The sequence below is a fragment of the Corapipo altera genome, unplaced genomic scaffold (assembly GCF_003945725.1).
Source record: "Corapipo altera isolate COAL_440 unplaced genomic scaffold, ASM394572v1 44, whole genome shotgun sequence".
Lineage (NCBI taxonomy): Eukaryota > Metazoa > Chordata > Aves > Passeriformes > Pipridae > Corapipo > Corapipo altera.
This window is the reverse complement of record NW_020884880.1, coordinates 1,466,772-1,490,863: the sequence shown is the minus strand read 5'-3', so window position 1 is coordinate 1,490,863 and position 24,092 is coordinate 1,466,772. Positions and strand designations below refer to the sequence as shown.

Sequence of the window (24,092 nt, the reverse complement as noted above, 5' to 3'; positions counted from 1 at the left end):
CAACAATAAGCAATGGGATGGCAGCAGAACTGTGGGCATCATCCAGAGGGCAGAATTCAGGCCTACTAGATTGCAGCCTTGCCTCTTTTATTAAAAAAAACCAAACCCAAAACTAAACACAACACGTAAAAGCATACACATATACCAGAAATTTTGGGCGCTACTGTGTGAACAAACCAGAAATCCTTCTCCTTCCCAATAGGATTTGTTATGGAAACAGCATATAATTTCATTCCAATACCACAAATTTGCCACTACATTAAAGAGCATTACTATTACTGAAGGATGAACAGTAAATCAACATCCCCAGCTCTTCAGGTTACAGCTCTCTTTGGGGGAATGGTGATTCTGAGTGCCCCTTCATTTCAATCTATAAATACATCCCATGAGAGAAAGTAAAGTTGCTGACTACAGAATGCCTTAACTAGAACTTCAGTCCAACAAACTTTGTTATTAACCTTCTTGTCAGGGACAGGAGAAGTGGGCAAAACTGCTTCTTTGTATACAGTGATGCTTTCTCTGGTAAACATGGCACATCAATTACCCAGACTATGTTGTAAAAAATCCTATCTGAACTCCCTGGAGCAATGGATAGATTTGTTTTTAACAGTGAGGTAAAACATTACTGATAACTGCTATATACCCATGCAAAACTCACCTTTGTATTATATTAATAAAGCATCTGAAATACCATTATGCATTGAGAAATGAAAGTATAAAAAGGTAGGTGAGTCATACAGATAGCACCACAGCATTCAGTAATGACTGTGACATTTGCAAATTACAGCCCTGTGAAGGGTCACAAAAATTAGCAAACGAAAAAGCAGGGGGTGCTCTTTCAATTGATTCATGATCATATTGTGCTCTCTAGTATATTTATTAAAATAACCAAGACTGAACACGGAGTTTCACCTCTGCAGTCTATGAAAAAAAAAAATTTCCAAACTGCTGAAGGGGATCCATATGTGCTGCAAATAATGAACTGCAAATTCATTTTACTTTTTGCAGAAACAATTCCATTATTCGTTTTTGAGAATTATTTTTTAAAAGTTGGTTCTCCCATCCCTACCATAAATACAGGATCTCCTGTTACAAATAACTGTGTTCTCCCATGCATAAATAAATCACCTACATTCTGTTGCAAGAAAACAGATCAGTCAAAACGGCTGAAATGTAATTATACACTGACAAAAAAGAATTCCACTGCGACTGAAAGTGAATAGCTTGTACTTCAGGTCATTAGCAGAGTGATGACTAGCACAATTTTAAATGGTAAAATATGCACCCCACCCGCCCCCCCCCCCCAAAAAAAAAAGAAGGGGGGAAAATACTTGAGAAAAATGTCAAAATATCTGAGAAAGCAGGAACTATGTTTATGTAAAACAAATTTTAAAATAATGAGAAAACCCTGCCCCCTTGCCTCACCTTAGAGAAATTCTGCTAAGCTTCCCTTAGTTCCCTCTGTTTGTTTATGCATCATGATTTGAAAAAAGTAAACAAGCCAAAAATCATTTACATCTGCCTCCAGATCTACATAATGAAATGCTTTACTAGCACGGAACACTAAAAATTAACCAGTCTTTCAGTCTTTCCTAACAAACCCACACTTACAGAATGGCACTTTGAAAAATGAATTACAGAAAAAGAAAAAAAAAAGAAAAAAAGAATGTGTTGTGTTTAAAGACTAAAGAATGTGTGTACTTTCCACAGATCTGAAATGTTTCCATTTAAACTGTCCAGTTAAACTATCGTTTAACTCTGGATTAACCAAACATTCAAAATTCAACAGAACAAAACTATTTTACTCATTAAAACGTTCTGACAATAGTCCGAGTGTCATTTTAAGCAGAATAGCATTATAAGAAAATATCTTTTTTTTTTATTTTAGTAGGAAGGCAGAAGAAAGGCTAAGTTGAGAGAACCCTTTTCTACAACCAAAATAAAAACACCAAAAAAAAAAAGAACTGGTGAGCTTCTTTCTTATCCTGCCATATTGCAGATCTCTTCTTGGATTTCACACCATCGACCATTCCCTGTCAGAGATTTTAAACAGTTTACATTACTTCTTTTGAAGGATTAATCTAGACTGGCCCAGAAATAAAAAACAAAATGCACAATGAATTCCTACACTGAATTCCAGCTTGTTACTGTGAACTCAACCTAAGAAAAAAGGAATCCCACACATCTTGTGCCACATACACTGCTTTCACAAAGTATTTGAGTTCATCAGAGGAATACATAAAGGGACAAGATAGTTTTGTACAAAACCTCAATTTATTTCAGAGAAATTAAAAATATGGTATTTAATATATATAAATTTCTATTCCTCTATAAATATAGATGATCTTGTGATAATGAACAGAAATAAATGCATACCAAATTAAAATAATTTTGCATTTCAGGGTATGGTAGCCATAGATAATGTTTATGAACCTAAATACAGGCATTTGTAATATTAAAAAAAAGTTTAAAACAATACAATCAGGAGAGAAGCATTCTGCTGTTTTTCATACAGAGGTCTACATATTCAAATGCATCTGTCGAAAGTTACAATTTAATCTTTAACTTTTTTTATGTATTAGAAGCACAATCCCACACATCCAGGAGCGTACAAGGTAGTAGATATACTGCACACATGGTATCTTATCCTTGCAGTATGCAATGTCATTACTGGACCGAAAATAAGAGAGGGAAAAGAAAGCAGAGATTCTTTCAAGTCTCACATCTCACCAGAGTGCTTAATAAACATTACGGTTTTCTGCTTTCTCTTCCATCGTTTTTACTACTGGCAAAAATCACCACACCCTCATAATGTGTAATGAATTAAATCTCAGTGAATTAAAATTCAGAAGAATGGCAACGGCTCCAATATTTCCCATATGAAGAGCCGGTGTATCAATATAATTGGGGGGGAGGGGAGGGTGTATCAACAAAAGCCTCAAACTGAACGCTCCGTTTTATTCCGACGGAGTTCTTTTCACCGAGCCTGCATTTCCTGATCCTGCTGACCCCAGCCGGCCGCAGCCCGGCGGGGAGGGACCGGGGCAGGCGGCGGTGGGAGCACCCGCAGAGCGCCCCCGGACTGCAAAGTGGGCTTAAAAAATACCAGAGCAGGAGGGAAATTCGGTGTCTTTCTGTCCCCAGCCACCTCCTGAGCCATCGGACGTGCTACAGGTGCAGGCGGTGCTGAACCCCAACTCCTACAGGGAACAGGGTCAACTCCTCCCGAGCCGTGTGTGGCCCCGCAGCCGCCCCAGAGCGGCCGCGCTCCGGGCAGGGTTGGATGATGTTCGCATCTCCCGAGAAGGGCCCGGCGGGGTCAGCGGGGCCGGGGCCCGGTGCAGCGCTGTTCCTGCGCCATGGCCAGGCGGATCCACGTCCTCCCCGTAGGAGGACGGGATGGGGTCCGTCCTCCCCCACACGGGGCCAGGGCGGAAAGCGGCGCTTCTGCCCATCCCCACCTCGGAGTCGGGATCGGGAGCCAGCCCGGGTCAGGACACGACCCCGGCCGCAACCCCGCTCCGGGCCCTGCTACTGATGCAGCCGAAACTCCAAGCAAAGCCATTACAAAACCTGTGGGGGGGGAGAAGAAAGGGGTTTTTTTCGTTTCTCTTACCGGCTGCTTTTCCCATTCTGCCCTACGAAATAAAAATCCAAAGCCTTTTTTTCTTTAAATAAAAAAGGGGCGGGGAGGGAGGCAAGGAAGTAAAATCCGCAAACGGGTTAAAAGTGTCCTAAATAATTAAAAAAGTGAGGTTTTTTGTAATTTAAATACAAATATACTTACAAAATCTTACAGAGGCTATTTACATCCCTCTCCCCCAACCTGACAATGCGTTCAGCTCCTACAGGAGACAACCCGAGCAGCGCGGGGAGGGCAGAGCCGGGCGGTCCCGGGCCCCAGGGTCCCCTCGGCTCGTCCTCCGCTCCCTGCCGCCTGTGGAAGACACTTGCGGTCCCCAAAGTTTGCCCAGGCTGGGTAAGGAGCTGCTTCCCGAGGCAGAGCCTCGGTCCTTTGGCGGCCCACATCCCCCTGGTCCGGCAGGCAGGGGTCTCAGACGGTGGTCTCGCCCTGCTTGCTGTTGGTGAGCCTGGTGTAAAACTTCCTCCAGGAGTTCAGGGTTTTCCCAGACCAGATCCAGAAGCCCGAGGTGATGCCCACAATTAAGGTCATGAGATACTTGATCATGAAGACAGTAAAGTCGGGGCTCATGGGCGGGTGGTGGCTACTGTGGTTGTTGGGGCAGGGAATGGCATAGCTCTTACAGCTCTGTGTGACCCAGCTCCTCTCCCACTGTTCCCTAAAAGCTTGCTCATAAAAATAGCAGGCAATGACGATGGTGGCCGGCACCGTGTAGAGGACGCTGAAGATGCCTATCCTCACCATGAGCTTCTCCAACTTTTCTGTCTTGGTGCCGTCGTGCTTCATGATGGTCCGGATCCTGAAGAGGGACACAAAGCCAGCCAGCAGAAAAGAGGTGCCGATGAACAGGTAGACGAACAAGGGGGCCAGCACGAAGCCCCGCAGGGCATCCACGTTGTTGATGCCCACAAAGCAGACACCGCTGAGAACGTCCCCATCCACTTGTCCCAGGGCCAGGATGGTGATGGTCTTGATGGCCGGCACGGCCCAAGCAGCCAGGTGAAAGTACTGGGAGTTAGCCTCAATGGCCTCGTGGCCCCACTTCATGCCGGCAGCAAGGAACCAGGTGAGGGAGAGGATGACCCACCAGATGGAGCTGGCCATGCCAAAGAAATAGAGCATCATGAAGAGGATGGTGCAGCCCTCCCGCTTCGTGCCCTGCGCCACGGTGCGGGAGCCGTCCTCGGCAAAGCGCTCGTTGCAGACCACTCTCTCCTCCAGGAGGAAGCCAGCGATGTAGGCCACGGCCACCGCCGTGTAGCAGCCCGAGAGGAAGATGATGGGCCGCTCAGGGTAGCTGAACCGCTTCATATCCACCAGGTAGGTGAGGACAGTGAAGAGGGTGGAGGCACAGCAGAGCACCGACCAGATGCCGATCCAAGTGCGGGAGAAGCGCAGCTCCTCGGGCCCGAAGTACATGAGCCCGTAGAGGCGGCCGGGCTCGCAGGGCGCCCCGCAGTCCTTCTCCCCCAGGAAGCGGTAGTTCAGGTAGGAGGGCACCTTCAGCGCCCGCGGGCAGGTGAAGCGCCCACGGGGCTCGCCGGGCCCCGGGCCCCCGGGGCCGCCGCCGGCGCCCCCGCGGTGGGGGTTGCTGGTCCAGCTCTCGGGGCGCAGGGCGGGCGTGGGGGTGCCGCGCTCGGAGGCGTTCTGCCCCACGCACAGCTCGCCGGCCCCGTGCACGGGGAACTTTTCGCAGCGCAGCGTGTCGGGCCACTGGAAGCCGAACTTGTTCATGAGGGCCTCGCAGCCCTGGCGGGCCCGCTCGCAGAGGGAGCGGCAGGGCGGCAGGGCCTGCTCCAGCACGGTGCACACCGGCGCGTACATGGAGCAGAGGAAGAACTTGAGCTCGGCCGAGCACTGCACCTTCACCAGCGGGTAAAACTGGTGCACCTCCAGCCCCGCGTCCTCCTGGTTGGTGTGGCCCAGCAGGTTGGGCATGATGGTCTGGTTGTAGGCGATGTCAGTGCAGAGCGGGATGGAGATGGGCTGGCAGTAGCCGTGGTCCGGGATGGAGATGCCCCGCTCGCCGTTGGACTGCCCCCCGGCCGGCAGCACCGCCGCCCCGAGTAACACCAGCAGCAGAGGCAGCCGCGGGCACCGGCCGCCGCCAACTTCCCCGCCGCCGCTCACCGCCGGCCCGCGCCGCTCGGCCATGCTCAGTCGGTGCCGCCTGCGCTGCTGGGCTTTCGCCGCCCCGCCGCCGCTGCTCCTCCCGGCCCGAACTTGCGACTCATGAAGGGAGCGGCGAGCAGGGACGGGGCAGCCCCGGCCGCCACTCGCGCGGCCGCGGCGCGCAGCGCGCAGCTCAACCCGCACCGGCGGCAGCGACTGCCGCGTCTCCGACTATCGCCACCGCCTCCGCCGCCGCCGCCGCCGCCTGACCATTTGTGCCGGCCCCTCGAGCCCGCGCCCCTCGCCTCGCCGCGCCGCGCTCCCTCCGACCGGTTTCCAGGCGCCCCGCAGTCTGCCTTCACCGGAGGGAGGAGCCTTGAAACCGACGCCGAACTTTCCTGCGTAAGGGACCGTCTCCCAACGCCTCACCCGGGGGCGGGCGCAGGCGGGCGTGGGGCTGCCCCGCGTCGCGCACAAAGGCGGCGGGGGCGGTGCGGGGGAAGGGGCCCCGCTGCGGGGGGAGAGTGGGGGGCGAGGTCGCGCCGTGTCGGTCCCGGGTGTCCTGGGAGTGTTTTTGGGTACCCCGGTGGTGACGATTGTTGAGGCCGTTGAGCGGCGCACCCCGATGGGGCCGGGTCCCGGCACCTCCCCGGAGGTCAGGCGGGCTAATCCCGGCGGGAGGATCTATGTTTGGCACACAGCGAAGGGCAGGGTTGGTAGGGGGAGGCCGCGCCGCTGTCAGGGCTCTGCTCCGGGGAGCAGTGAGCAGGGAGCAGTGGGGATCTGTGCAGGGCTGAAATGGGGGAGACGGGTTTATTGCGGTCACTTGGGATGCGGGCAGGAGCGGCGGCAGCATGCGGGCACAGAGCGCGATGTGCACATCGCACACACGCCGCCGTGATGTGCGAGTGACCAGAACTCACCTCCCCTCAGAGACACTTTAAGTATCTCGTTACCGAGCTTTTGCCAGTGGGTTATCTGCGCCTTCCATCGTGTCCACAGCAGCAGCCTGAGATACGAAAATAATCCCAGCAGGATTTTCCCATTCCCCTTCCTCCTTCTGCCTAGTGGTCAGCTATTCAGAGTAATTCAAGATGAATGCTCCGTGACTTGCAATACCTCCCGTCAGATTTTGAAAATTTTGCTGTATTCTGGGGAGGGGGTGAATTAGGCATAGCATGCCCACCAACAGTGTCCATTTCTGCATGTCCGAAGTCCCTTTGCACAAACAGAATGGAGGTCCTGTTGGCGCTGCTGAAAAGCGTAGTCCAGAGAAATGATGGAGGCTGAATGGGGGATTTACTGTACTCTCTGTAATTGAATAAGAGTAATAAACTATGCTCCTGGAGAGGAGAAGAACCCTACCCCATTCTCCATTCAGTATCCAAGCCTCTGCATCGTGTATATGAATGTCCTTGTATTTGTCAGAAGGTTAATTTTGCCATTCAGAGCTGAACCAGGCATGGAACTTCTCTGGCCAGCTGTCTTCCTTCTCTGTAGCAAGCTCTCACCCTTTCCCCCTTACATACTAATGAGCTGCAAAAATCCATTAGGAGTAAGACATGTCCAGCAGTTATTTCTAGCTGTCACAGGTGGCAAGGGTTAATAGAAGACATCCGTATTTCTTGGATAGCTACACATAAAATTTGGACCATGCTATTTAGGCCACTTTCTTTCTCCCTGTAGTACTGTCCCACATTCAAACTAATTAATAGCAAAATCTATGCTGTGTAACGACTGCAGGAGTGGGATCATGTTTAGAAATTGCACATCCTTAAATATGTTGATTGCTGATGTCCTTGTTTACTAAGGTTCATTGAGTTCTGTCAAAAACTCTTTTCTCAGAGGACCGTACTTCAAAAATGATACACACAAATATCTTTTTCCATCTTCTGCTGAAAAAAGTTCGATTCCTTGAATATTACATTTATAGTTTTAAGCTACAGATTTTTTCTCTTCAGACCTACATTCAGTAATTAAAATTAGTAACTCTTTTCTAGCACAAAACCTAATTTATATCCAGCCCTAAATGGCAGTATGGTTTCCCTGTTCATCCTAAAACAATTGAACACTGCATCTTTAGGTAGGAACAAGTATATATACTCTTTCTCACAGAAAATGAGTATGAATTTCTGACTAGTTTCGGAAAGCCTCCTTGGCTTTCTGCTTGTCCTCTTCAGACCTGGGGATGCATCATGCAATCCAGGAAAGGTAATTAAGAGGTTTGTACATGTAGGTAACGGATTTTTTTTCAGACCAGTTAATATAGAAGGAAAAGCAGACACATTTTTGGAATAACAAGCTATATTTTTGGTTCTGAAGCAGTAACTGTCTAAATGCAGTAATTATCTAAAAGCTAAATGCAACTTCAGAACTGCTGCAAGTTCAGATGTATCAGTAAGACCAGCTCAGTAAGAAAAAGTGGAAGTGAGAATGGAGGGGGTGTTGTGGGAGGGCTGGGAGCTGGTAAGTTCAGAAAAGTTCCTAGGACTTGCTGGTTTTAACTGTTTAATGATTTTTCACATAACAGAAGAAAACCCTGTGTGGAAAAGAATCTTCCCAGAAGCACTTGTCCTACATTTCAAACACCCCAAACCACAAAACTCATCATTAGAGCTTAATGCTCTGTGGTCCAAAACCAGATAAGTTTAAACTGTTCCTGAGCAAGAAATCTAAGATGTGTTGATGCCCATCTACTACTACAGCAATGAACTTTCCCTGCCATCAAATCACCAGCGTACTCTGATCTTACATTTGATGTTCCAGGGATGCAACACACTTCATCCTGTGCACGGCTGTATTCCTTGTAGTTTTGCTGCTGAAAATGACCACTCAGCTCCAGCAGGAACTCGCACAGACCATCTTTAGAGACCAAACACACCTCTGTTGGTGAGGGAATGTTTCTCACAAAACAGGACATTCTCCCTCTCCTCTTTCAGACCTGATCCTTAAGGAAAACTACAGGTCTTGTTCGACAGAAGTGCACATGGGAATTAGGTTTCCTAACTATGCCTAACACCCAAAACTGGGGACTCAACAGAGATGCTGGTCTGCTAGTACATTGTAATTTATTTCTGCTTCCACACACCACCATCTCTTCTGCTTACCTCTCTCCAAATCAACAGATTGTAAGGTAGTTGTCTCTCCTTTTTACTTAGCTCATAAATGCCAGTCTTTCTCCCATCCTTAACATCATTAATGTCTTCTCTATTCTAAAGCTACTGTCTTCTTTCTTTCAGAGCTGGTTTAATTAAGGAGTATCTTAGCAAACAATTTTTCTTAACTGAAAGATGATTCTAACCCAAAGAAAAGTTTGTGTGACCAAAAGTCTGTCCCATTTTGCCACCTGCATGTCTTTGTCTAACAACATATACTCCTTCTTCAGGCAGCGCCAGTACTGCATATCACATCCACAGGAGATTATTGCTGTGTGTCTGCCTTGTTCTTTTAATGATTCCTTAGGTATCTACCATGGATGAAAATTAAAGAGGAACCTGGACTGGATACCACCATTGCTTGGGTCAATATGACAAAGAGAGCACAGGCACTCTTCTCCCTTGCCCTGGAAAAACAGTCTTCCATTCTAATAGAAACAAAAATTTGGGTGTTAAGTCATAACTAAAAAGAATTTCAGCTTTTACTTCAAAACAATGTGCTAATGTTACTTGGTACAGTAGCCATTACGGGAAATTAGGACTGTGGCAGATAGGCAGAGTCCTCTTACATTCTTTATGTACCACTAGTAGAGTGCTGGTTTATGCTGGTCTTGTTATGGGAGATGGGGACACAAATCTTTGTCTGAAAAAAAAAAAGACACTATGTAAATCTTTACTTTTGGAAAGAGACAAAGCAAAAAGTCGTTGCAGTATTTTCTTGTTTTCCTCTATGTGACTGGCAGAAATAGGATAGAGTAAGTGCTTACCCTCCACAGCACTTGAGGAAAACTTGTTTCCCTAGAGGAAATGATTCAGCTTTATCTCACAGACCTACGTTACATACAAAGAATCCAAATATAAGCAAAAACATATATGGAGTAAGGCTAGTGAGCACCCAAATGAATAAAACATAAACACAGATAATAATATACATGTGTATTTATCCACCAATTTAAAGCAAAAGTTATGCTCAAATAATTAACAGTTAATTCAAAGTTTTATCATTTAAATGTCAAATAAGGCGTCAAAAGTGGGACAAGTTAAAAGTTGATTTTTGTCTCATATTGAACATGAATCTTGGCTGATTAGAAAAGTTAATACTTTTGGGTGCAGGGACATTAGTTCTGGATGGAAAGAAAGGATTTTTGAGATCTGAGTAGAGAGAGGGATTAAAATATGTAATGTATGATGGGCAGCAGCAATGTCTATACTAAATTCATGAAATCTCTTGGAGTTTCCAAATGAGGCAGTGCATGTCCACAGCTCAGGTGGGTCTCATTTCCATCTGAGTACTGGCAGTACACATCAAGTCCTCATGATGCACAACCAGGGATACTTGCTGAAGAATCAGTACCAAGATTGTAAATGCAGTGAAATGAAGGAGAGATGATTACAGTGTCATACATCTCAAACTGTAAGATGAAATAAGGTACACCCTTACATTGCCGTATTAAAACTACCATATATTTCTGGTGATAAAATCGTTAATGCAGATAATACACACTCCTTAACCTAAGCTGTTTGATCCTAGAAGTTGAAAGAGAGGTCTACACAAGAAGTTGAGACACGGAGGTCTACAAAACAAAATTCTGGAGAAGAAATATCTGGGCAAGACTCCCATGTAGCTTTTACAGTTGCATTGTAAGATATTTTTCAGTGTGCAGCATGCCAATGACATAGCCATCTACCCCAGGGCCACAGGCCATAGCATCTCACAGATCTAGTCTTGACAGAAGAACAAAATCCTTAAAATTTAAAAGCGTACCTTGGACATTGACTGTTTCTTGGAACATGTAGAAGACTCTTGGAAGTATGCCTGTGCTGACAAAAATAACAAATGCATGCAGTGATTGGCAAAGAAAATCAGTAGGAGCTGAACATGAACTATAGGTGGTGGTGCAGTCAGCAGCCAGAATACTTTCTGCAGCGAAGGGTCTCAAGGCAGTACAGCCGAGTGTTTAGAAAGTCATCTCAGTGCAGAGGCAGTTGTTATAAACAAGCATTTGACAAGGCACCAAGTAATTCTCTTACCGTTGGGTGGCCCAGGTCACCTTACCCTCAAATTCATCCCGGGTGCCTTTATATAAGTCTTTTTTTACTTTGTTATATTAGTTTGCAATTGTCAGTTTAGGTTAAAAACTGTACTTTTATTTGTATTTGGGGATTGTGGGAATAAGAGAAATAGAACTGAAGTCAGTGGTAATTTATTTCTGCTGAGTGATACCTATTGTAAAGCAAATGTTTTACCAGGTAGCATGGGCTAGGAATGAAGGGCAACTTTTGACTGGCACTGGTGTAAGTCAGCCCCCCATTACAGTGATTTTATATGTTTTAAAGAGGCTTGAGGAGAAGCAGTATGTGCAGTCAAAGCAAACTACAAAGAGTCTCTTCCTCCCAATACTCACAGCATTTTTTGCTTAATGCTGTTTATTCAAGATAGATGGAGTATGTGGAGATTCGATTTGGTTTTCTTTTCTGTTCAGAAGAAATTTAGATGATCCCTTGCAAATTAAAGCCGTATGTTGCCTGCCTTCCCTGACATGTTCTGTGCTGGGGTGAGAGGCACAGGGGCTGCAGCCCAACTGCTGCTGCCAGAAGTTTTCTGGAGAACAAGAAAAAGTCACAACTCTTAAAAGGGCAATTGCAGATCACAGCTCATTTTGTTCAGAGAGAATGCGAACATTTTTATTCTCTTTTTATTTCCCTTTCTTGAGCAAGTTCTTCTACAGTTACATACAGTGCCTGAAAACACAGACTCTCTCTTGTTCTTCAAACACAGAGAGGCTGATTTAAGGGCCTAAGATGGCAATCCTTACTCCCTGGAGTAGACCTGCTGATTTCACAGATGCAAGGGAAGGGAGTAGAGCTTCACAAGGCTGTGATGTAAGGAGAAATTATGTGATGAGCTCTTACTTCTGGCCTCATGCTGCTCTTGCTGTGCTTTAAGTACCTTCCTTTTAAAGAAATGACTCCCCATTTCCACTGATGTAAATGAGATTCAGATCATATTTGCTGCATTAGTATTTCAAGATACACAAATTGAAAAGGTATGTGTATGAGGTGGGGAGATAGAGTGGAGAAAAGCTGTTTTTATGTATCTTTTAGGCGTGTATTTTTTCCGTGAATGCTATTTAGAGAGTGAGCAGGATGAGATCAGAGCAGGAGTAATTCCAAGCCTGCGTCTTACCGTTTTCAATGGAATGTGGCTTGGTACACGTTAAAGGACAATCTCAACTTTCCCTTTAGAAAAAATCTTTTGGGCTTTTGCTTTTCTTTTTAAAGATAGTTTTAAATGTTAACCAGTGTAAACAGAGGCAAACTGCCCAGTAAGATTGAAAGGAATGCACCACAAGGATCTGCTTGTAAGCACTTCTCCCCTAAATACATTCTTCTTCCTATAGGAGCGGTCAGCCATATTTTGAAATAAATTCTTTTCAGAAATTTTGGGCTGGTTGTGTGAAAGGAATTGTCTTAAGGATAGACAGGATTAGCATTCTAGACCTTCCCCCCATTCTGCAGCTGACTTTTATACTCAGTATTTCCCCTACTCTTTGACCCTGGCTGCGCAACAACTGTTCAACACCGCGGCACCTCTAGTAGTATATCAGATATCCCATGTGGGCCCCAGATAAACCATCCTTAGTCTGATCCCACAGTCTTCAAAGAGGAGAAAAAGGAGCACTTCATAAAAATCTCAAAATTCACAGTAGGGAATGTTACCTAAAGGATGGTGAAATTTCATTCCCTATTGTCACAGATAGTCATTCTGTATCACTCACAGATACAAACACAACATTTAGCCCAACTGCAAATTGTTCAAGCCTCTCCTTCCCTAGTATCCCTGTCAGAACATTAACCTACTGCACATTGGTGGGTGCATCTGGATTCTTTGCTTCTGGATCTCGTAATGTCTCTGTTTTTCTTAGTGACTAACAAGATTGCGTAATTTTTACTGGATTTGGACTTATCTGTGGAAAGCCACACATTTACCATCTGCAGGGATGGTTATTGTAATTCTGTGTATTTTCATATGGCATTGCTGACATTAAGAAAACTATCGCAGAGTTCCCAGCACTGAAGGCCTGGAGGACAACCACGTCCTCTCAGTGTCCCGGGTCTTCTGTCCCCTTCAGTTGTCCAGGTGCCGAATACAGAGTCTATCAAGGTTTGCTTCCTTATCTCAAAGTGTCATACTGGCCTGATCCCTGTGCTGTCAGGGATGGCTGGTCTCAGCAGCCACAGCCCCTTACAGACCCATACCACTGCAGTAGCGCCCTCAGCCTCAAGCCTGCACAGTGGGAGTGAGCCCATTATCTAGGAGACACAGCTAGTGCAACAGCTGGCTGACTGAATATGTAACATCCAAAATTTATGTAAATTTTTATTTTCAGAGGAAAACATCTCCCATTTTGACTCTCATTGGTAGCCATACTATTGTAAGCGAGGTCCACTCATGCCCATCCTTACAAACTATACCAGGAAAGTGAGAGAGATGAGGACTTCATGTTTATTCTTTAATTTTTGGAGCTCTTTAATTAATGAATAAGGATATACATAAAAATATGAACACTTAATAGAAACCAATACAAAAGGGTGGGAAGGGAAAAGATGAGATACCTACCTTCTGGCTCTTAAGTGTTATTATCCATTAATGTTGAAATCATTGTTAAAATTCACAATCTACTACTACTACTTTGCTGATGATGATTGTTTTGGGTATTGTTCTGCCATTTATTATAGCTAGGCAGATGGACAAAGTATTTCTGCAAAGGCATTGAGATTTTATATTTTTATTTACATACTTTTTTACAATTGTATAGCTGCTTCTTTTAATACATAATGACTTTTTAAAAATGCAGACTGATGTAAATATTTGCTTAAAAGTCTTTGCTGTGCCTACACTTACATTAGTCCAAGTACATATGTGATGGCATTAAGAGTTTGGAAGTCTGGTCCTCCTCCTAGCAGAGAAGGGCTAGAGCAGCTCATCCAAAACTTTGTCCACACCACTGCCGCAGCAAGTAAAAGGGTTCACTGAACTGCTTTGGGAGGGACTTTTCGCTCCTTCTCACAAATGATGTATTTATGACTTCATAGTTGCAGCTGATCTGCAGTAGAAATTAGGCTGCCATAAAACCACAGCCTTGAACTCATGTCTCTGGGATAGGCCAGCCAGCATTGCTCGAGCGTTAAAAAACTGTGACAGAACTGTGTTCCCACATATTGTGTTAAATAGCAGCAAGCTTAAAGATGCTTCAAATCATAGCAAGCCTCATTGTGAGCCAGGGTAGCACTCAGAGTGCCAAGGACAGGCACTAATTGGTTTTGCCATGTCTGCTATACCACTTCTATTACTTTTTTTTTTCTCTTTCATAAATGCACAGCACTAGGGATATGAGACTTAAAGGCTTGTCTTTTTTGGGGAAAAAAATGCCAATATTAAACTAATCCCCTGTGTAGACACTCTTATTTCAGTTTAAAAGTGCCTTTCATGGCATTAGCAAGTTGATTCCTTGCTGACATAAGCTTAATCAATATGAGGCACTTACCCTGATTTAAATTTATCTCCATGATGGGGTTGCACCAATTTCTCTATGTGTCTTTGAAAAACTATTTAGATAAATCAGTTATTTCTTCAAATTGGCAAGTTCTCACTCATTGAAGATTTTCAATACAGCACTGTGGCCAGCTGAAAAATGAATCACTTCAGTAAAATGTAAAGAACTCTTTGCCTTTGTATGGTGCTACCCATTAAAGCTCTGAAAGCCGCAAATATCAATAAACTTAGAGCAGCTTTGCATCTACATTCTTAATCCCCATTTTCTAAATGCAGGAACTTAAATGTAGAGAAATGAAGTACATTTCCAAGGTCAAAAAAAAAAATATGGTAAAGCTGGTTTCAGAAACAGACCAATGACTTTGAATACCCCTGGTCCCAGTATCTTTCTGGAACCTTATATGTAAAAAGTGCTGGTGCCTGTGCCTTCTGGTAATCAGCCCTTTAAAATCAGATTGCCAGAGCTGGACAGATGTATCCGAGAATAACTAGTCTGTAATCTCTCATTTGAGTTTTGTAAATACAAGACTGACTTTTTCTTACTGAATGAAGATCTGCCCTTGTAATAATATCACCACCTTCCTAAATATTTATTTCTAGTGGTATCCTCCTTTAGGTATAAACATAGACATTCTAATCTCAATTTCTGAGGCAAAAAGGATATTCTCTACCACTTGTTATGGCTACACCAAGTATATTTTTATCCTAGGGATAAACATTTCAAAGATTACTCTGTGAACAGAGCTTTTTAGACTAGGAAGAGGACCACAGTGACAGTATTGATGCAGTACTATCATCCATCTCTGGAAAAATGGTTATGGTCCAAATAACCACTCTGTCTGCTCTGTATTGAAACAAGTATATTAGTCTGAAATCCTGTAAGAGACGGATCTGATCACAAACAAAACCATATATTAGGAAAAAAGATGACAATGTCAGGTCTGAATTGATCTCCTCAGATCAGGCTGAGGTTCAGAGTAATGCTGTGGTATGACTGATTGAAAGGTAGCTGCATGTAAAATAAACCGCAACTGGGGTTTTTGTCATGGAGTGCTTGCTCACTCTGTTGTTGAGTGATGCTACTAAAAGTTACTGAAACTTGAAACACAGTGAAAATGTTTTTTAAAGCCTGAAAAAACCCACTTCCATCCTTTGTCATATATCTCAGATTTATACCTTGAATTCTATTATCTGGAATTCAGTTACACCAATGATTCGCCAAATGCATGGATACTTACAACATATTAAACTACAAAGACCTTAGTTGTGCAGTACAAATCCTGTCTGCAATTAAGGCAATTAAAACGGGAAGCTTGAGGCAGAACTACTTAAAAAATATTTGCAGACCTATCAAAAGTCTTTCTGTGCCCCTATTCCCAGAGTACCTGAGCACCTGAGCACCTCAAAATCTCTAATGTGTTTGTTCTGAAAGATAAAAGTACTGCTCTGTCTTTTGTTTTGGACAGAGAAATCTAAGGCAGAGAGAGATTAAAATGACCTGTTCAAAGTCAAGTAGGAAATCTGTGATAGAAAAGGGAATTTAACCTAAAGCTGGCACACACATTCTTTTTCCTGAGGCCTATTTTTCCTCCCTGGAAAGCTTTGGAGGGCTATGAATCACAGTTGTTTTAAGCCCCCTGAGGGAGATGGTCCCACACCTTGTCCCACTCCCCGGCGTTTCTCCCACAGCAGAACCCCCAAGGCAGTGGGGAGAAGCAGAGAAATGTGCTGCCCCAGCTGAAATCTTACCAGCAAAACCCACTGCACTTCCCGTTGCAACGATTCCCTTCTTCAGCTCTTGGCATGGCTACAGGGTTACTAGTGCATGCAGAGGGGAAAGGGAAGGTGTGAGCTGAAAGACAGGAGAGGAGTGGATGGTTCCTGTCAGCAACAGCCCCAGCTTTGACAGGCATTAAGCAGTCACGAAGCTGCAGCTCAGACTGCACCTTCACAAAGCAAATTTAGTCATTAGTTATTCTGACTTGAATTAAAAATACAGTCATAGCTGGACCAACCAGTGAGGTTACAAATATTGGGAGAAATCCCTATTGTTTTGTTCCTTCCAGTACTGCAAAGGGAAATTGAGGGACCTGGGAGTAGAAAAGACCTTGAATCACCTTGATGTTTACTCATTCCCTGAATAGGGAGGCAGCAGGAGTTGAGGCCATAATTTTATCACCTGCTCCCTGCTATGTATGGCAGGACCCTTGACAGTGGATTTGTTTAAAGTCACAGTATTAGTCCATGGCCAGGCTATCACCTTAGACTCTCTCATAGTAGCGTACAAGCTTCTTAATATCTATTTTCTTGTCTGAAAAGCAGTCAAGATGACAGATGAATGTTCTGACTAAGCATGTTTATATTTATGTATTTACTTGCTTTGTTGCCAGTTTCCTTTCCCTACCTCCCTTTTATGCTCTAACTAATAAATGTCTCTGTCACCATGCCATTGTCAATAGCAATTTAAATTACACATCAGACCATGCAAGCAGCTCACACATTATCAGTTAGCAGGAAGGGAAACCCCAAGGACAGTGGTGCAGAGTAGTCTTGCCATCTCTACTAGTGTGGGTTGTAGAGCACCATTTCTGAAGGGGCTGTACCCCTCTGTTACTGTGAGGAGATAGCTGTCTGCCACTGGAAAACTCTGGACTGGGCAGATGGACTTAATTTAATAGCCAGATAACCTGTACTACCTCTACTGTGAGTGGATCTCCCAGTGCCACTACTCACACTAAGGAGCAGGTCTCTTCCTGGGAGAAGAAACAGCCCTTGGTAAAGAGGAAATGGTGCAAGAAGAGATGCAAACACTGTCCCTTTATGTTGTGGGTAGGAAGTAGAGAGTCCTAACTGCTTCTCAAAAAGCCTAACCAATGAAGTTGAGAACATGTCATGACAGATAGGTATTTGTCATACTGTACAGCAAATCCTCAACGACTACATAAATGAAAAAAGGCCCCGATGAAAGAAATTTGACTAGAGGCAGATGGTTAGCAATGATGATCACCAACATGAAAACTCAAGTGTAGGCTGAGAATTGGAATTATCAGGATTCAAATCTAAACCACATTGTAAAATATGTGGAGTAACTACTGGACAAGAACTTAGATATGGAATTGTTCAATTAAAAATTGGGTTAAAAAACCCTAACATTTTAACTTTGCTGATTAGTGTTGGGTGATTATTTATCTCAAGCTGGTCAGAGAAAATTTGGCTGGGATTTGAAGTGGAGGTTTCATAGATATACAGCGTTTAGTGTGTGCCCAAATATTTCACCTCTCTTCCTTTGGCCTGTGTATAGGCAGTGGCATTTTGACTGCCTCTGACAGCAATGAAAATGAGATTTTCTTCAGTATATACTTTGCCTCTAAAAGGATTATCTCCCATGTTTTTTTCCCAGAGAATCAGATGATCAGACAATCTTTTAGAAACAAAAGGACAAACTATAGGGAGGGTTATTTACTACAGCACTTGTGATAACTGCCTTTTGGCTGAGATAATGGACATGACACCTAAAATCAGCAAGAATATTTGGTAGGAGTACCTACCAGCCTAATCCACAAATTCTGGCAGCATGCACATAGTCATTATTTCACTACTCTTGTTTTTTCTTTAAAAATTCTCTCTCTCTTTTCTTAAAACAGTAAAGAACCAATGAACTCATAATCTCATACTTAGGCTAACAGCTTTTAACCCAAGGAACGTAATCTGCCCTTATATTTTATCAAGATAAATTCCAGACATAATTAGTTTTCCCAGACTCAACTCTTGGCCTGTATTTCTCACAAGTTGATAATCACCCAATAAAAATAAATAAAAATGTCACCCTTCCAAATTAATATCTGACATTGCTCATAGCTGATATTGTTCAGAGATCCCTTTTGCATCCGCAGGAGACAGCTGCGTCTTTCTCACTGCTGTTCCCTGACCAATTCTGTGCAGCCCATGTAGCGTCATGCGTAGCTTTCTCATGTTGCTGTAGACTAATGACAAAGAAATTGGATGTGTATTTTAGGACATTTCCATTTTGTAACCAGACGTCTACCCTATCTTATAACAAGAGGGATTATAATACAGACTGTCAGTGCTACACAATTACAGTTTATTTCCATGTTGGAGGAGAAGGGAGATGTGAAGTTGAAGGTCAGAGCCTTTAAAGAGTGAAAAATGTCTCCTGCAGGTGCTTGGTTTATAATTGCCCAGGATAGAGCTGCTTTATTGAGGTTTGTTGTCATAGTAAAGGTCCCAAGAAAAACAGGTTTGCTTCTTTTTTTTATTTTGTCCTGGCATCTATCAGTGTCAGTGGACGCCCACAGCCATAGCCAGGAGTATGCCCTCACTTCTGGCCTATGATCTGAGCAGCTTTTGCTCATGCCCTGGGGAGCTGCTGGGCAGACAAAGCAGTAGGGAGCAGGCAGCACCCCAGGTGATAAAATGTCCCGTTTCCATTCTGCTCTATGGAAAATTTTAAAAGCTTTGATGTCTGAAGGCATATGCACTCCAGCAGAGAAAACTTCACAACTCATCCTCTCCTTAGCCAAGAGTAGATCTTTTCTATTTTCTCACAAGCTGCCTGACAACACAACAGATATAAAAATTGGCACTATCAACATATCAGATCATGAACCAGCTTTCCTGAATGTTATTATTACAGCAATTCTTAAGTGAGATAAAAATTGGTAGTTTAATAACTCTCCTTAGAAGGATGCTTAGCATACCCAAAATAAGGCTCAGTGCAATTAATTTAACTAAACAATTCAGAAGAAAATACATTAATGTGAAAAGTATAATGGAGGAATTACCATTTGAATGTTCTAATTGCCTAGATTCTAAAACACATAAGGGGATCAGGGACCTGACAGACACCAGAATCCATAATTTCCAATATCATATGTTTTTGCAATAGAAAGTAGAATTAAGTAAGCACATTCTTTGCTATTTAATTAAAGGAATATACAATTTTAGAGATAAAAGTTGATAGTGGACAAGAAAGCACAGCTCTGTTCACATAGTCATAGCCAAGAACGTGCAACCATTTCATCCAGGGAATATACTGTGCCACTTGATCCTCTTGGTACTGAGCAGGTTGCATATGCTCTCTTACAGAGCCACTCGTCAGATTCATCCAGCAACAGAGGCAGAATATGTCCTTTCATTTATGCTTCATCTCACAGTTCTGCTGGGCTCCTGCACTGGGAACATGTGGTGTTTGAACTGCCCTGGGCAGAAGGTGCCCAGTTCTGACCAGGCACAGCAGTACCAGGAGACTGACTATGCCAGAGTTATGCCGTAGTTTGGTTCAGAAAGTCCGGCTGTTTCACCGGCTCCAGCCACTTAGAGAGAATGAATAAAAGAAGTCAAAAAGAATTAATAAAAATATGGTGATATATGAAAAGCTCTTGCAGTGAGCATCTACCTGGAGTTGGATGCCCAGGACTGCAGACAGAGATGTTTCATTTTTTCGTGTGTGACCACAGCACAATTATGGAGTTGCAACCTGTAGAATGCCCAAGTTTTCACAGTTTCATACCCCTGTTCCCTTTGCACTTTCTACAAGGTAAGAATGAGCAGATACCACAGAACAGCAGCTGCACGGTAACCTGTTATGCTCTGGTAGCTGATCTGGGCACACAGTTTCTCCATCCAAATTCAATTAACGTGAGAACCACTGGGGAGAAGAGAAAGTAGACAGTGCTACAAGCATTTTGCTAGCTGTATACATCAACACTGTGCTGGCTTGCTTTCGGAACACTGGTGGCAGGAAATAAGCAGCAGTTATGGTAGCATCAATGGTAGGAGAGGCAAGTTCCCATTCAAACAGTTCCTGCTAAACCATGGAGATCCAAAGAGCAGACGATGACTGACGCTGGCCTTCAGGCTGCATACAACTGCCTGCTGCAACCAAGAGTTTTAAATCTGGCTGCATAAAAATACATAACAATACATATTAATGCACATGGGATGGTTTTCAGAAGCCGTATCTTCTGTCCCGTGAAGATGGATACTTGGTTTTTAGGGACCACTCTGAAGAAATCAGACTTCAAAAAAATAGCATGAATATGGCTATATTAGCTGTGCATACAGCTGTGATAAGCTGGGCCTTGGTCCAGTAATCCTGATCTTGTTTGTTTGTTTTTTTAAAGTACAAAATATATTTACATCACTGACTTGAAATGTCCTGGTAGTTATGTTGATTGATTATTGGTTCTATTTATGTTTGCAGACAAAGAAGAGTGAGAAGAAAAGTGAGAAGAGCAACGAAGTAGTCAGAAGTGGGATAGCTGCAGGAACAGAAAGTGTAGTGGCAAGCTATTGAAGGCTGCCACTGCAAGCACCAGCAAAGCAGGCAAAACAGATACTTGGATGTTAAGGAACACAAGGAGGTTGCAGCTAAAGGCAATAACTCTACCAGTTTTAAGGAGAGGAAGATCCTGCTGATCCAACTAACTACAGAAGTTTGACCTTAGTCACTGGTGGAAAAAATTATCCTGAACATATTTACCAACATATTAAGGCCAGTTTCAGAGGAAGCAGAAGGCCAGACACAGTATGACTTCCAAGCAGACACAAGTTGTATTGATCAAATTATCACTCTTGACAACCAATGGGAGGGAAGCAATAAAAGTGGGTTAAAGCTTTTGGAGGAAAACAACTGGGTTGAGTGGATACAATATAGAAAGCGTGAATGTCATACAGTGTTTCAGATAATTGTAATTCTAAAAGGTGCATGTTGAGACTCCTGTAGTGCAGTAAGAAATAGTAGAAATGTCAAGCAATTGGGTAAGGCCAAGGATAGAGGGCATTGAATTACACTCATTTTCCATCATGAAGCTGAATGTTGCTGTTAGACGGCTTGGACAGCATAATTTTGAAAGATCTATAGCAAAGCTTTTCATTAAATATAAATTATAGTTGACCACTGGTAAATATATCTGATTTAATGAAAGCATTATTTGCCACCTCGGAAAACTGGTTTTGTAGACTTGAACTTAAAATTAGTTCCAAGAAGATGGTACGGAATTCCAAGAAGATGAAGTGGCTGCATCTTGGAGAAGGAAGAGTATATACTGTGCTGTGATGCAACATAAAGGAAGTTACAGAGAAGTCCAGTCCTACATGTAGTTATATCGACATCAGCATCAATAAGTTCAGCATCAGTGGTTCAGTAAAGATGAATTAAAACAGTCGTGTACCTTAGTCGCAAATGGTGCACAGTAGATGATGATATTATGGATCAATAAGGATAATACATCTACAATCCATATGGGGTTTTGTCAAATTTGTTATTACTTCATGGACTGGAAATAGCTCCAGTAAATGAGATAAAATTGAAAAAAAGACTAGGGACGGCTCTTCAAAATATTGCAGGTAGAAATGGAAAACATTTTAAGATATCAGATATTGAGTCACAAAATCAAGGCAAGGGATTGACTTTAATTAAAAGATTATAATGATTATGATAAAGCAGGCCACACCAATACATGACACCAAAACCAACCAACCAAAAAAAATGCATTCAAGGCCTAAAAGCTGATATCAAGTTCACGGCTAGATATTGCATTAAATTAAACTTTGTTTAATAGTGGAATAATCCATGCATAGGAAAGACCAACAATGGCATAGTGTTCCTCAGATCTGGAAGGACAGTCTAGAAAACCAGAAAAGAAAAGGACTATTTATGCATTTTGGATGATAATTAAAATACCTAAGTTTTCTACAGCCCTAAAATTTATCTGTCTGGCTACAGAAATAGTCGTAAACAATCATCACCATTAACATCTTGTAAAAAAACCCCACAAATTGAGAAGTTTTTTCAAAGAAAGATGTTAATGTAGATTCACTGACCTACATATTTAGGACACATGCACGTAGAACACACACATTTGCACAGCAAGAAGAGAGAACAGAAAAATCAAATGCACAAAAACTACAGAAATACTATGTGCTTGCCAAGACTCAGACACAAGTCTTCACAAGAGTCTGTTTGTAAGCCAATTCATATTTGAATAATTGAAACGACATCTAATGGAAATTAAATATATACAATAAAATATATGTGTATTCACCTTTACAACAAAAGTATTAATACAAAGGTACAATATTGAGATTGTCTAGGAAAGCATCTTGTCCTAGAAAATGTAAAAGCTTTGTGTTCAAAGGATTTGGAAAATAAACTCCCTTTCTGTGGAGCCCTGCCTCTTGGGATTTGGCATAAGAAAGAAAAGAGAATTTCTAAGAAAAATCTTTGCTGGCATATTTTTTACTTTGTTCTGAATGGAAACAACTTGAGCTCAAAAGGTAAATTTCATTGACTGTAGATTTTCCTAAGTGTGAGTTTAGGAGAGAAAGCAAAAGAAAGCAAAGGATGTACTAAATATGACTGCATTTTACAACCCCTTTCTTCTTCATCTTTTGATAAGCACTTAACAGAAGTCTATTCAGTGAAAGCTGCCAATTCTTATTTTTACCGTATGTACAGATTGAGAATGTTAGAGGAAATGTGTATGGCAAATTAGGATGAACTCTGTGGCCTGAATGTTAAATGAGAGGGCAAATTATGCAGGATTTGTCTACCATTTCAGTGTTCTCATATGTCATTTCTTTGGGCAGGGCATCTTTATAAGACTATCATGAAGATATTATCGTAATGGAATGTTTTGCATAATGGAAAACACAGTCACCTCAGATCTTCTTTTACATGACAAACCCTTGATTAGAAAAAATAATAGGATGGAAATGGAATTTGTATTTATACAGGCAGGCGTCAGAGCCAAGGACAATGGAAGCTGACCTCAATACACTGGAGAACTGACATAGGCAGATGCAAAACCTCTCTCTCTACAGTAAATTTAGCCTAGAAATAGACTGGGAAACAACCGGGAGTCATGTAAAAGTTTTCCTATGGTGAAAAGTTTCTTATCATAAGAAAAGTATCTGCGATATACAAAGGATATCACACATTTTCAAATTACTCATAGCTCTTGTTACACTGCAAGGCCCACATTACACCCCTGTGAAAGCAAGAATGTTTTGATATTGGACAAAATGGTAAGTGTTTAAAATTTTCTAGCACACTTCTGATTCAACTTTGACAACTTAACAGTCTTTGGGTCCATTGATGAACAGTTAGAAAACAGAATAAATATTCTGGATTAAATCAGCATAGCCAACTATTTACATAATTAGGAACTGGATTATTGGAACTGGAGCCATGCTCCCGTAGTCATCTGAATTAAAGCATACATCTGCATGTATGTTGTTTATGGGTTTGCTGCTGATGCACACGTGTCATTAGACACGTAAACCCACTGGATTTATTTAATTAGTCATTATTAATTACAAAGTTTATTTTGCAAACAGAAACAGAAAAAAAGTCTTGAAAGTGTAAAATAATTTGGAAGACTCTGTTCCTTCGAGGAAATTCTAAAATCAAAAGGTAGATTTTACTAACTCTTGGCTTTACTACTAATCTGAGAACATAATGTGCTTTTACATGACTGGATTTAACGTTGGTCCATCTTGGAAGACAAGATTATTTCATTACTGTCTGTGATCTTCAGAGCACAAAACAGTATTTTTCTTTGCCAAGATCATATTGTCAGGTTTGACATTGATTTTGCGTGAT

General features: G+C 42.8%; 1 protein-coding gene across 1 annotated transcript; it reads right to left on the bottom strand.

Moving 5' to 3' along the window:
- Positions 1-1,781: 1,781 nt before the first annotated feature.
- Positions 1,782-6,045, bottom strand: FZD1 (frizzled class receptor 1). The gene has a single exon (XM_027639350.1). The coding sequence runs from the start codon at positions 5,795-5,797 to the stop codon at positions 4,055-4,057; it is 1,743 nt and encodes a 580-aa protein (XP_027495151.1). The 5' UTR covers positions 5,798-6,045; the 3' UTR covers positions 1,782-4,054.
- Between the last annotated feature and the right edge of the window lie 18,047 nt (positions 6,046-24,092).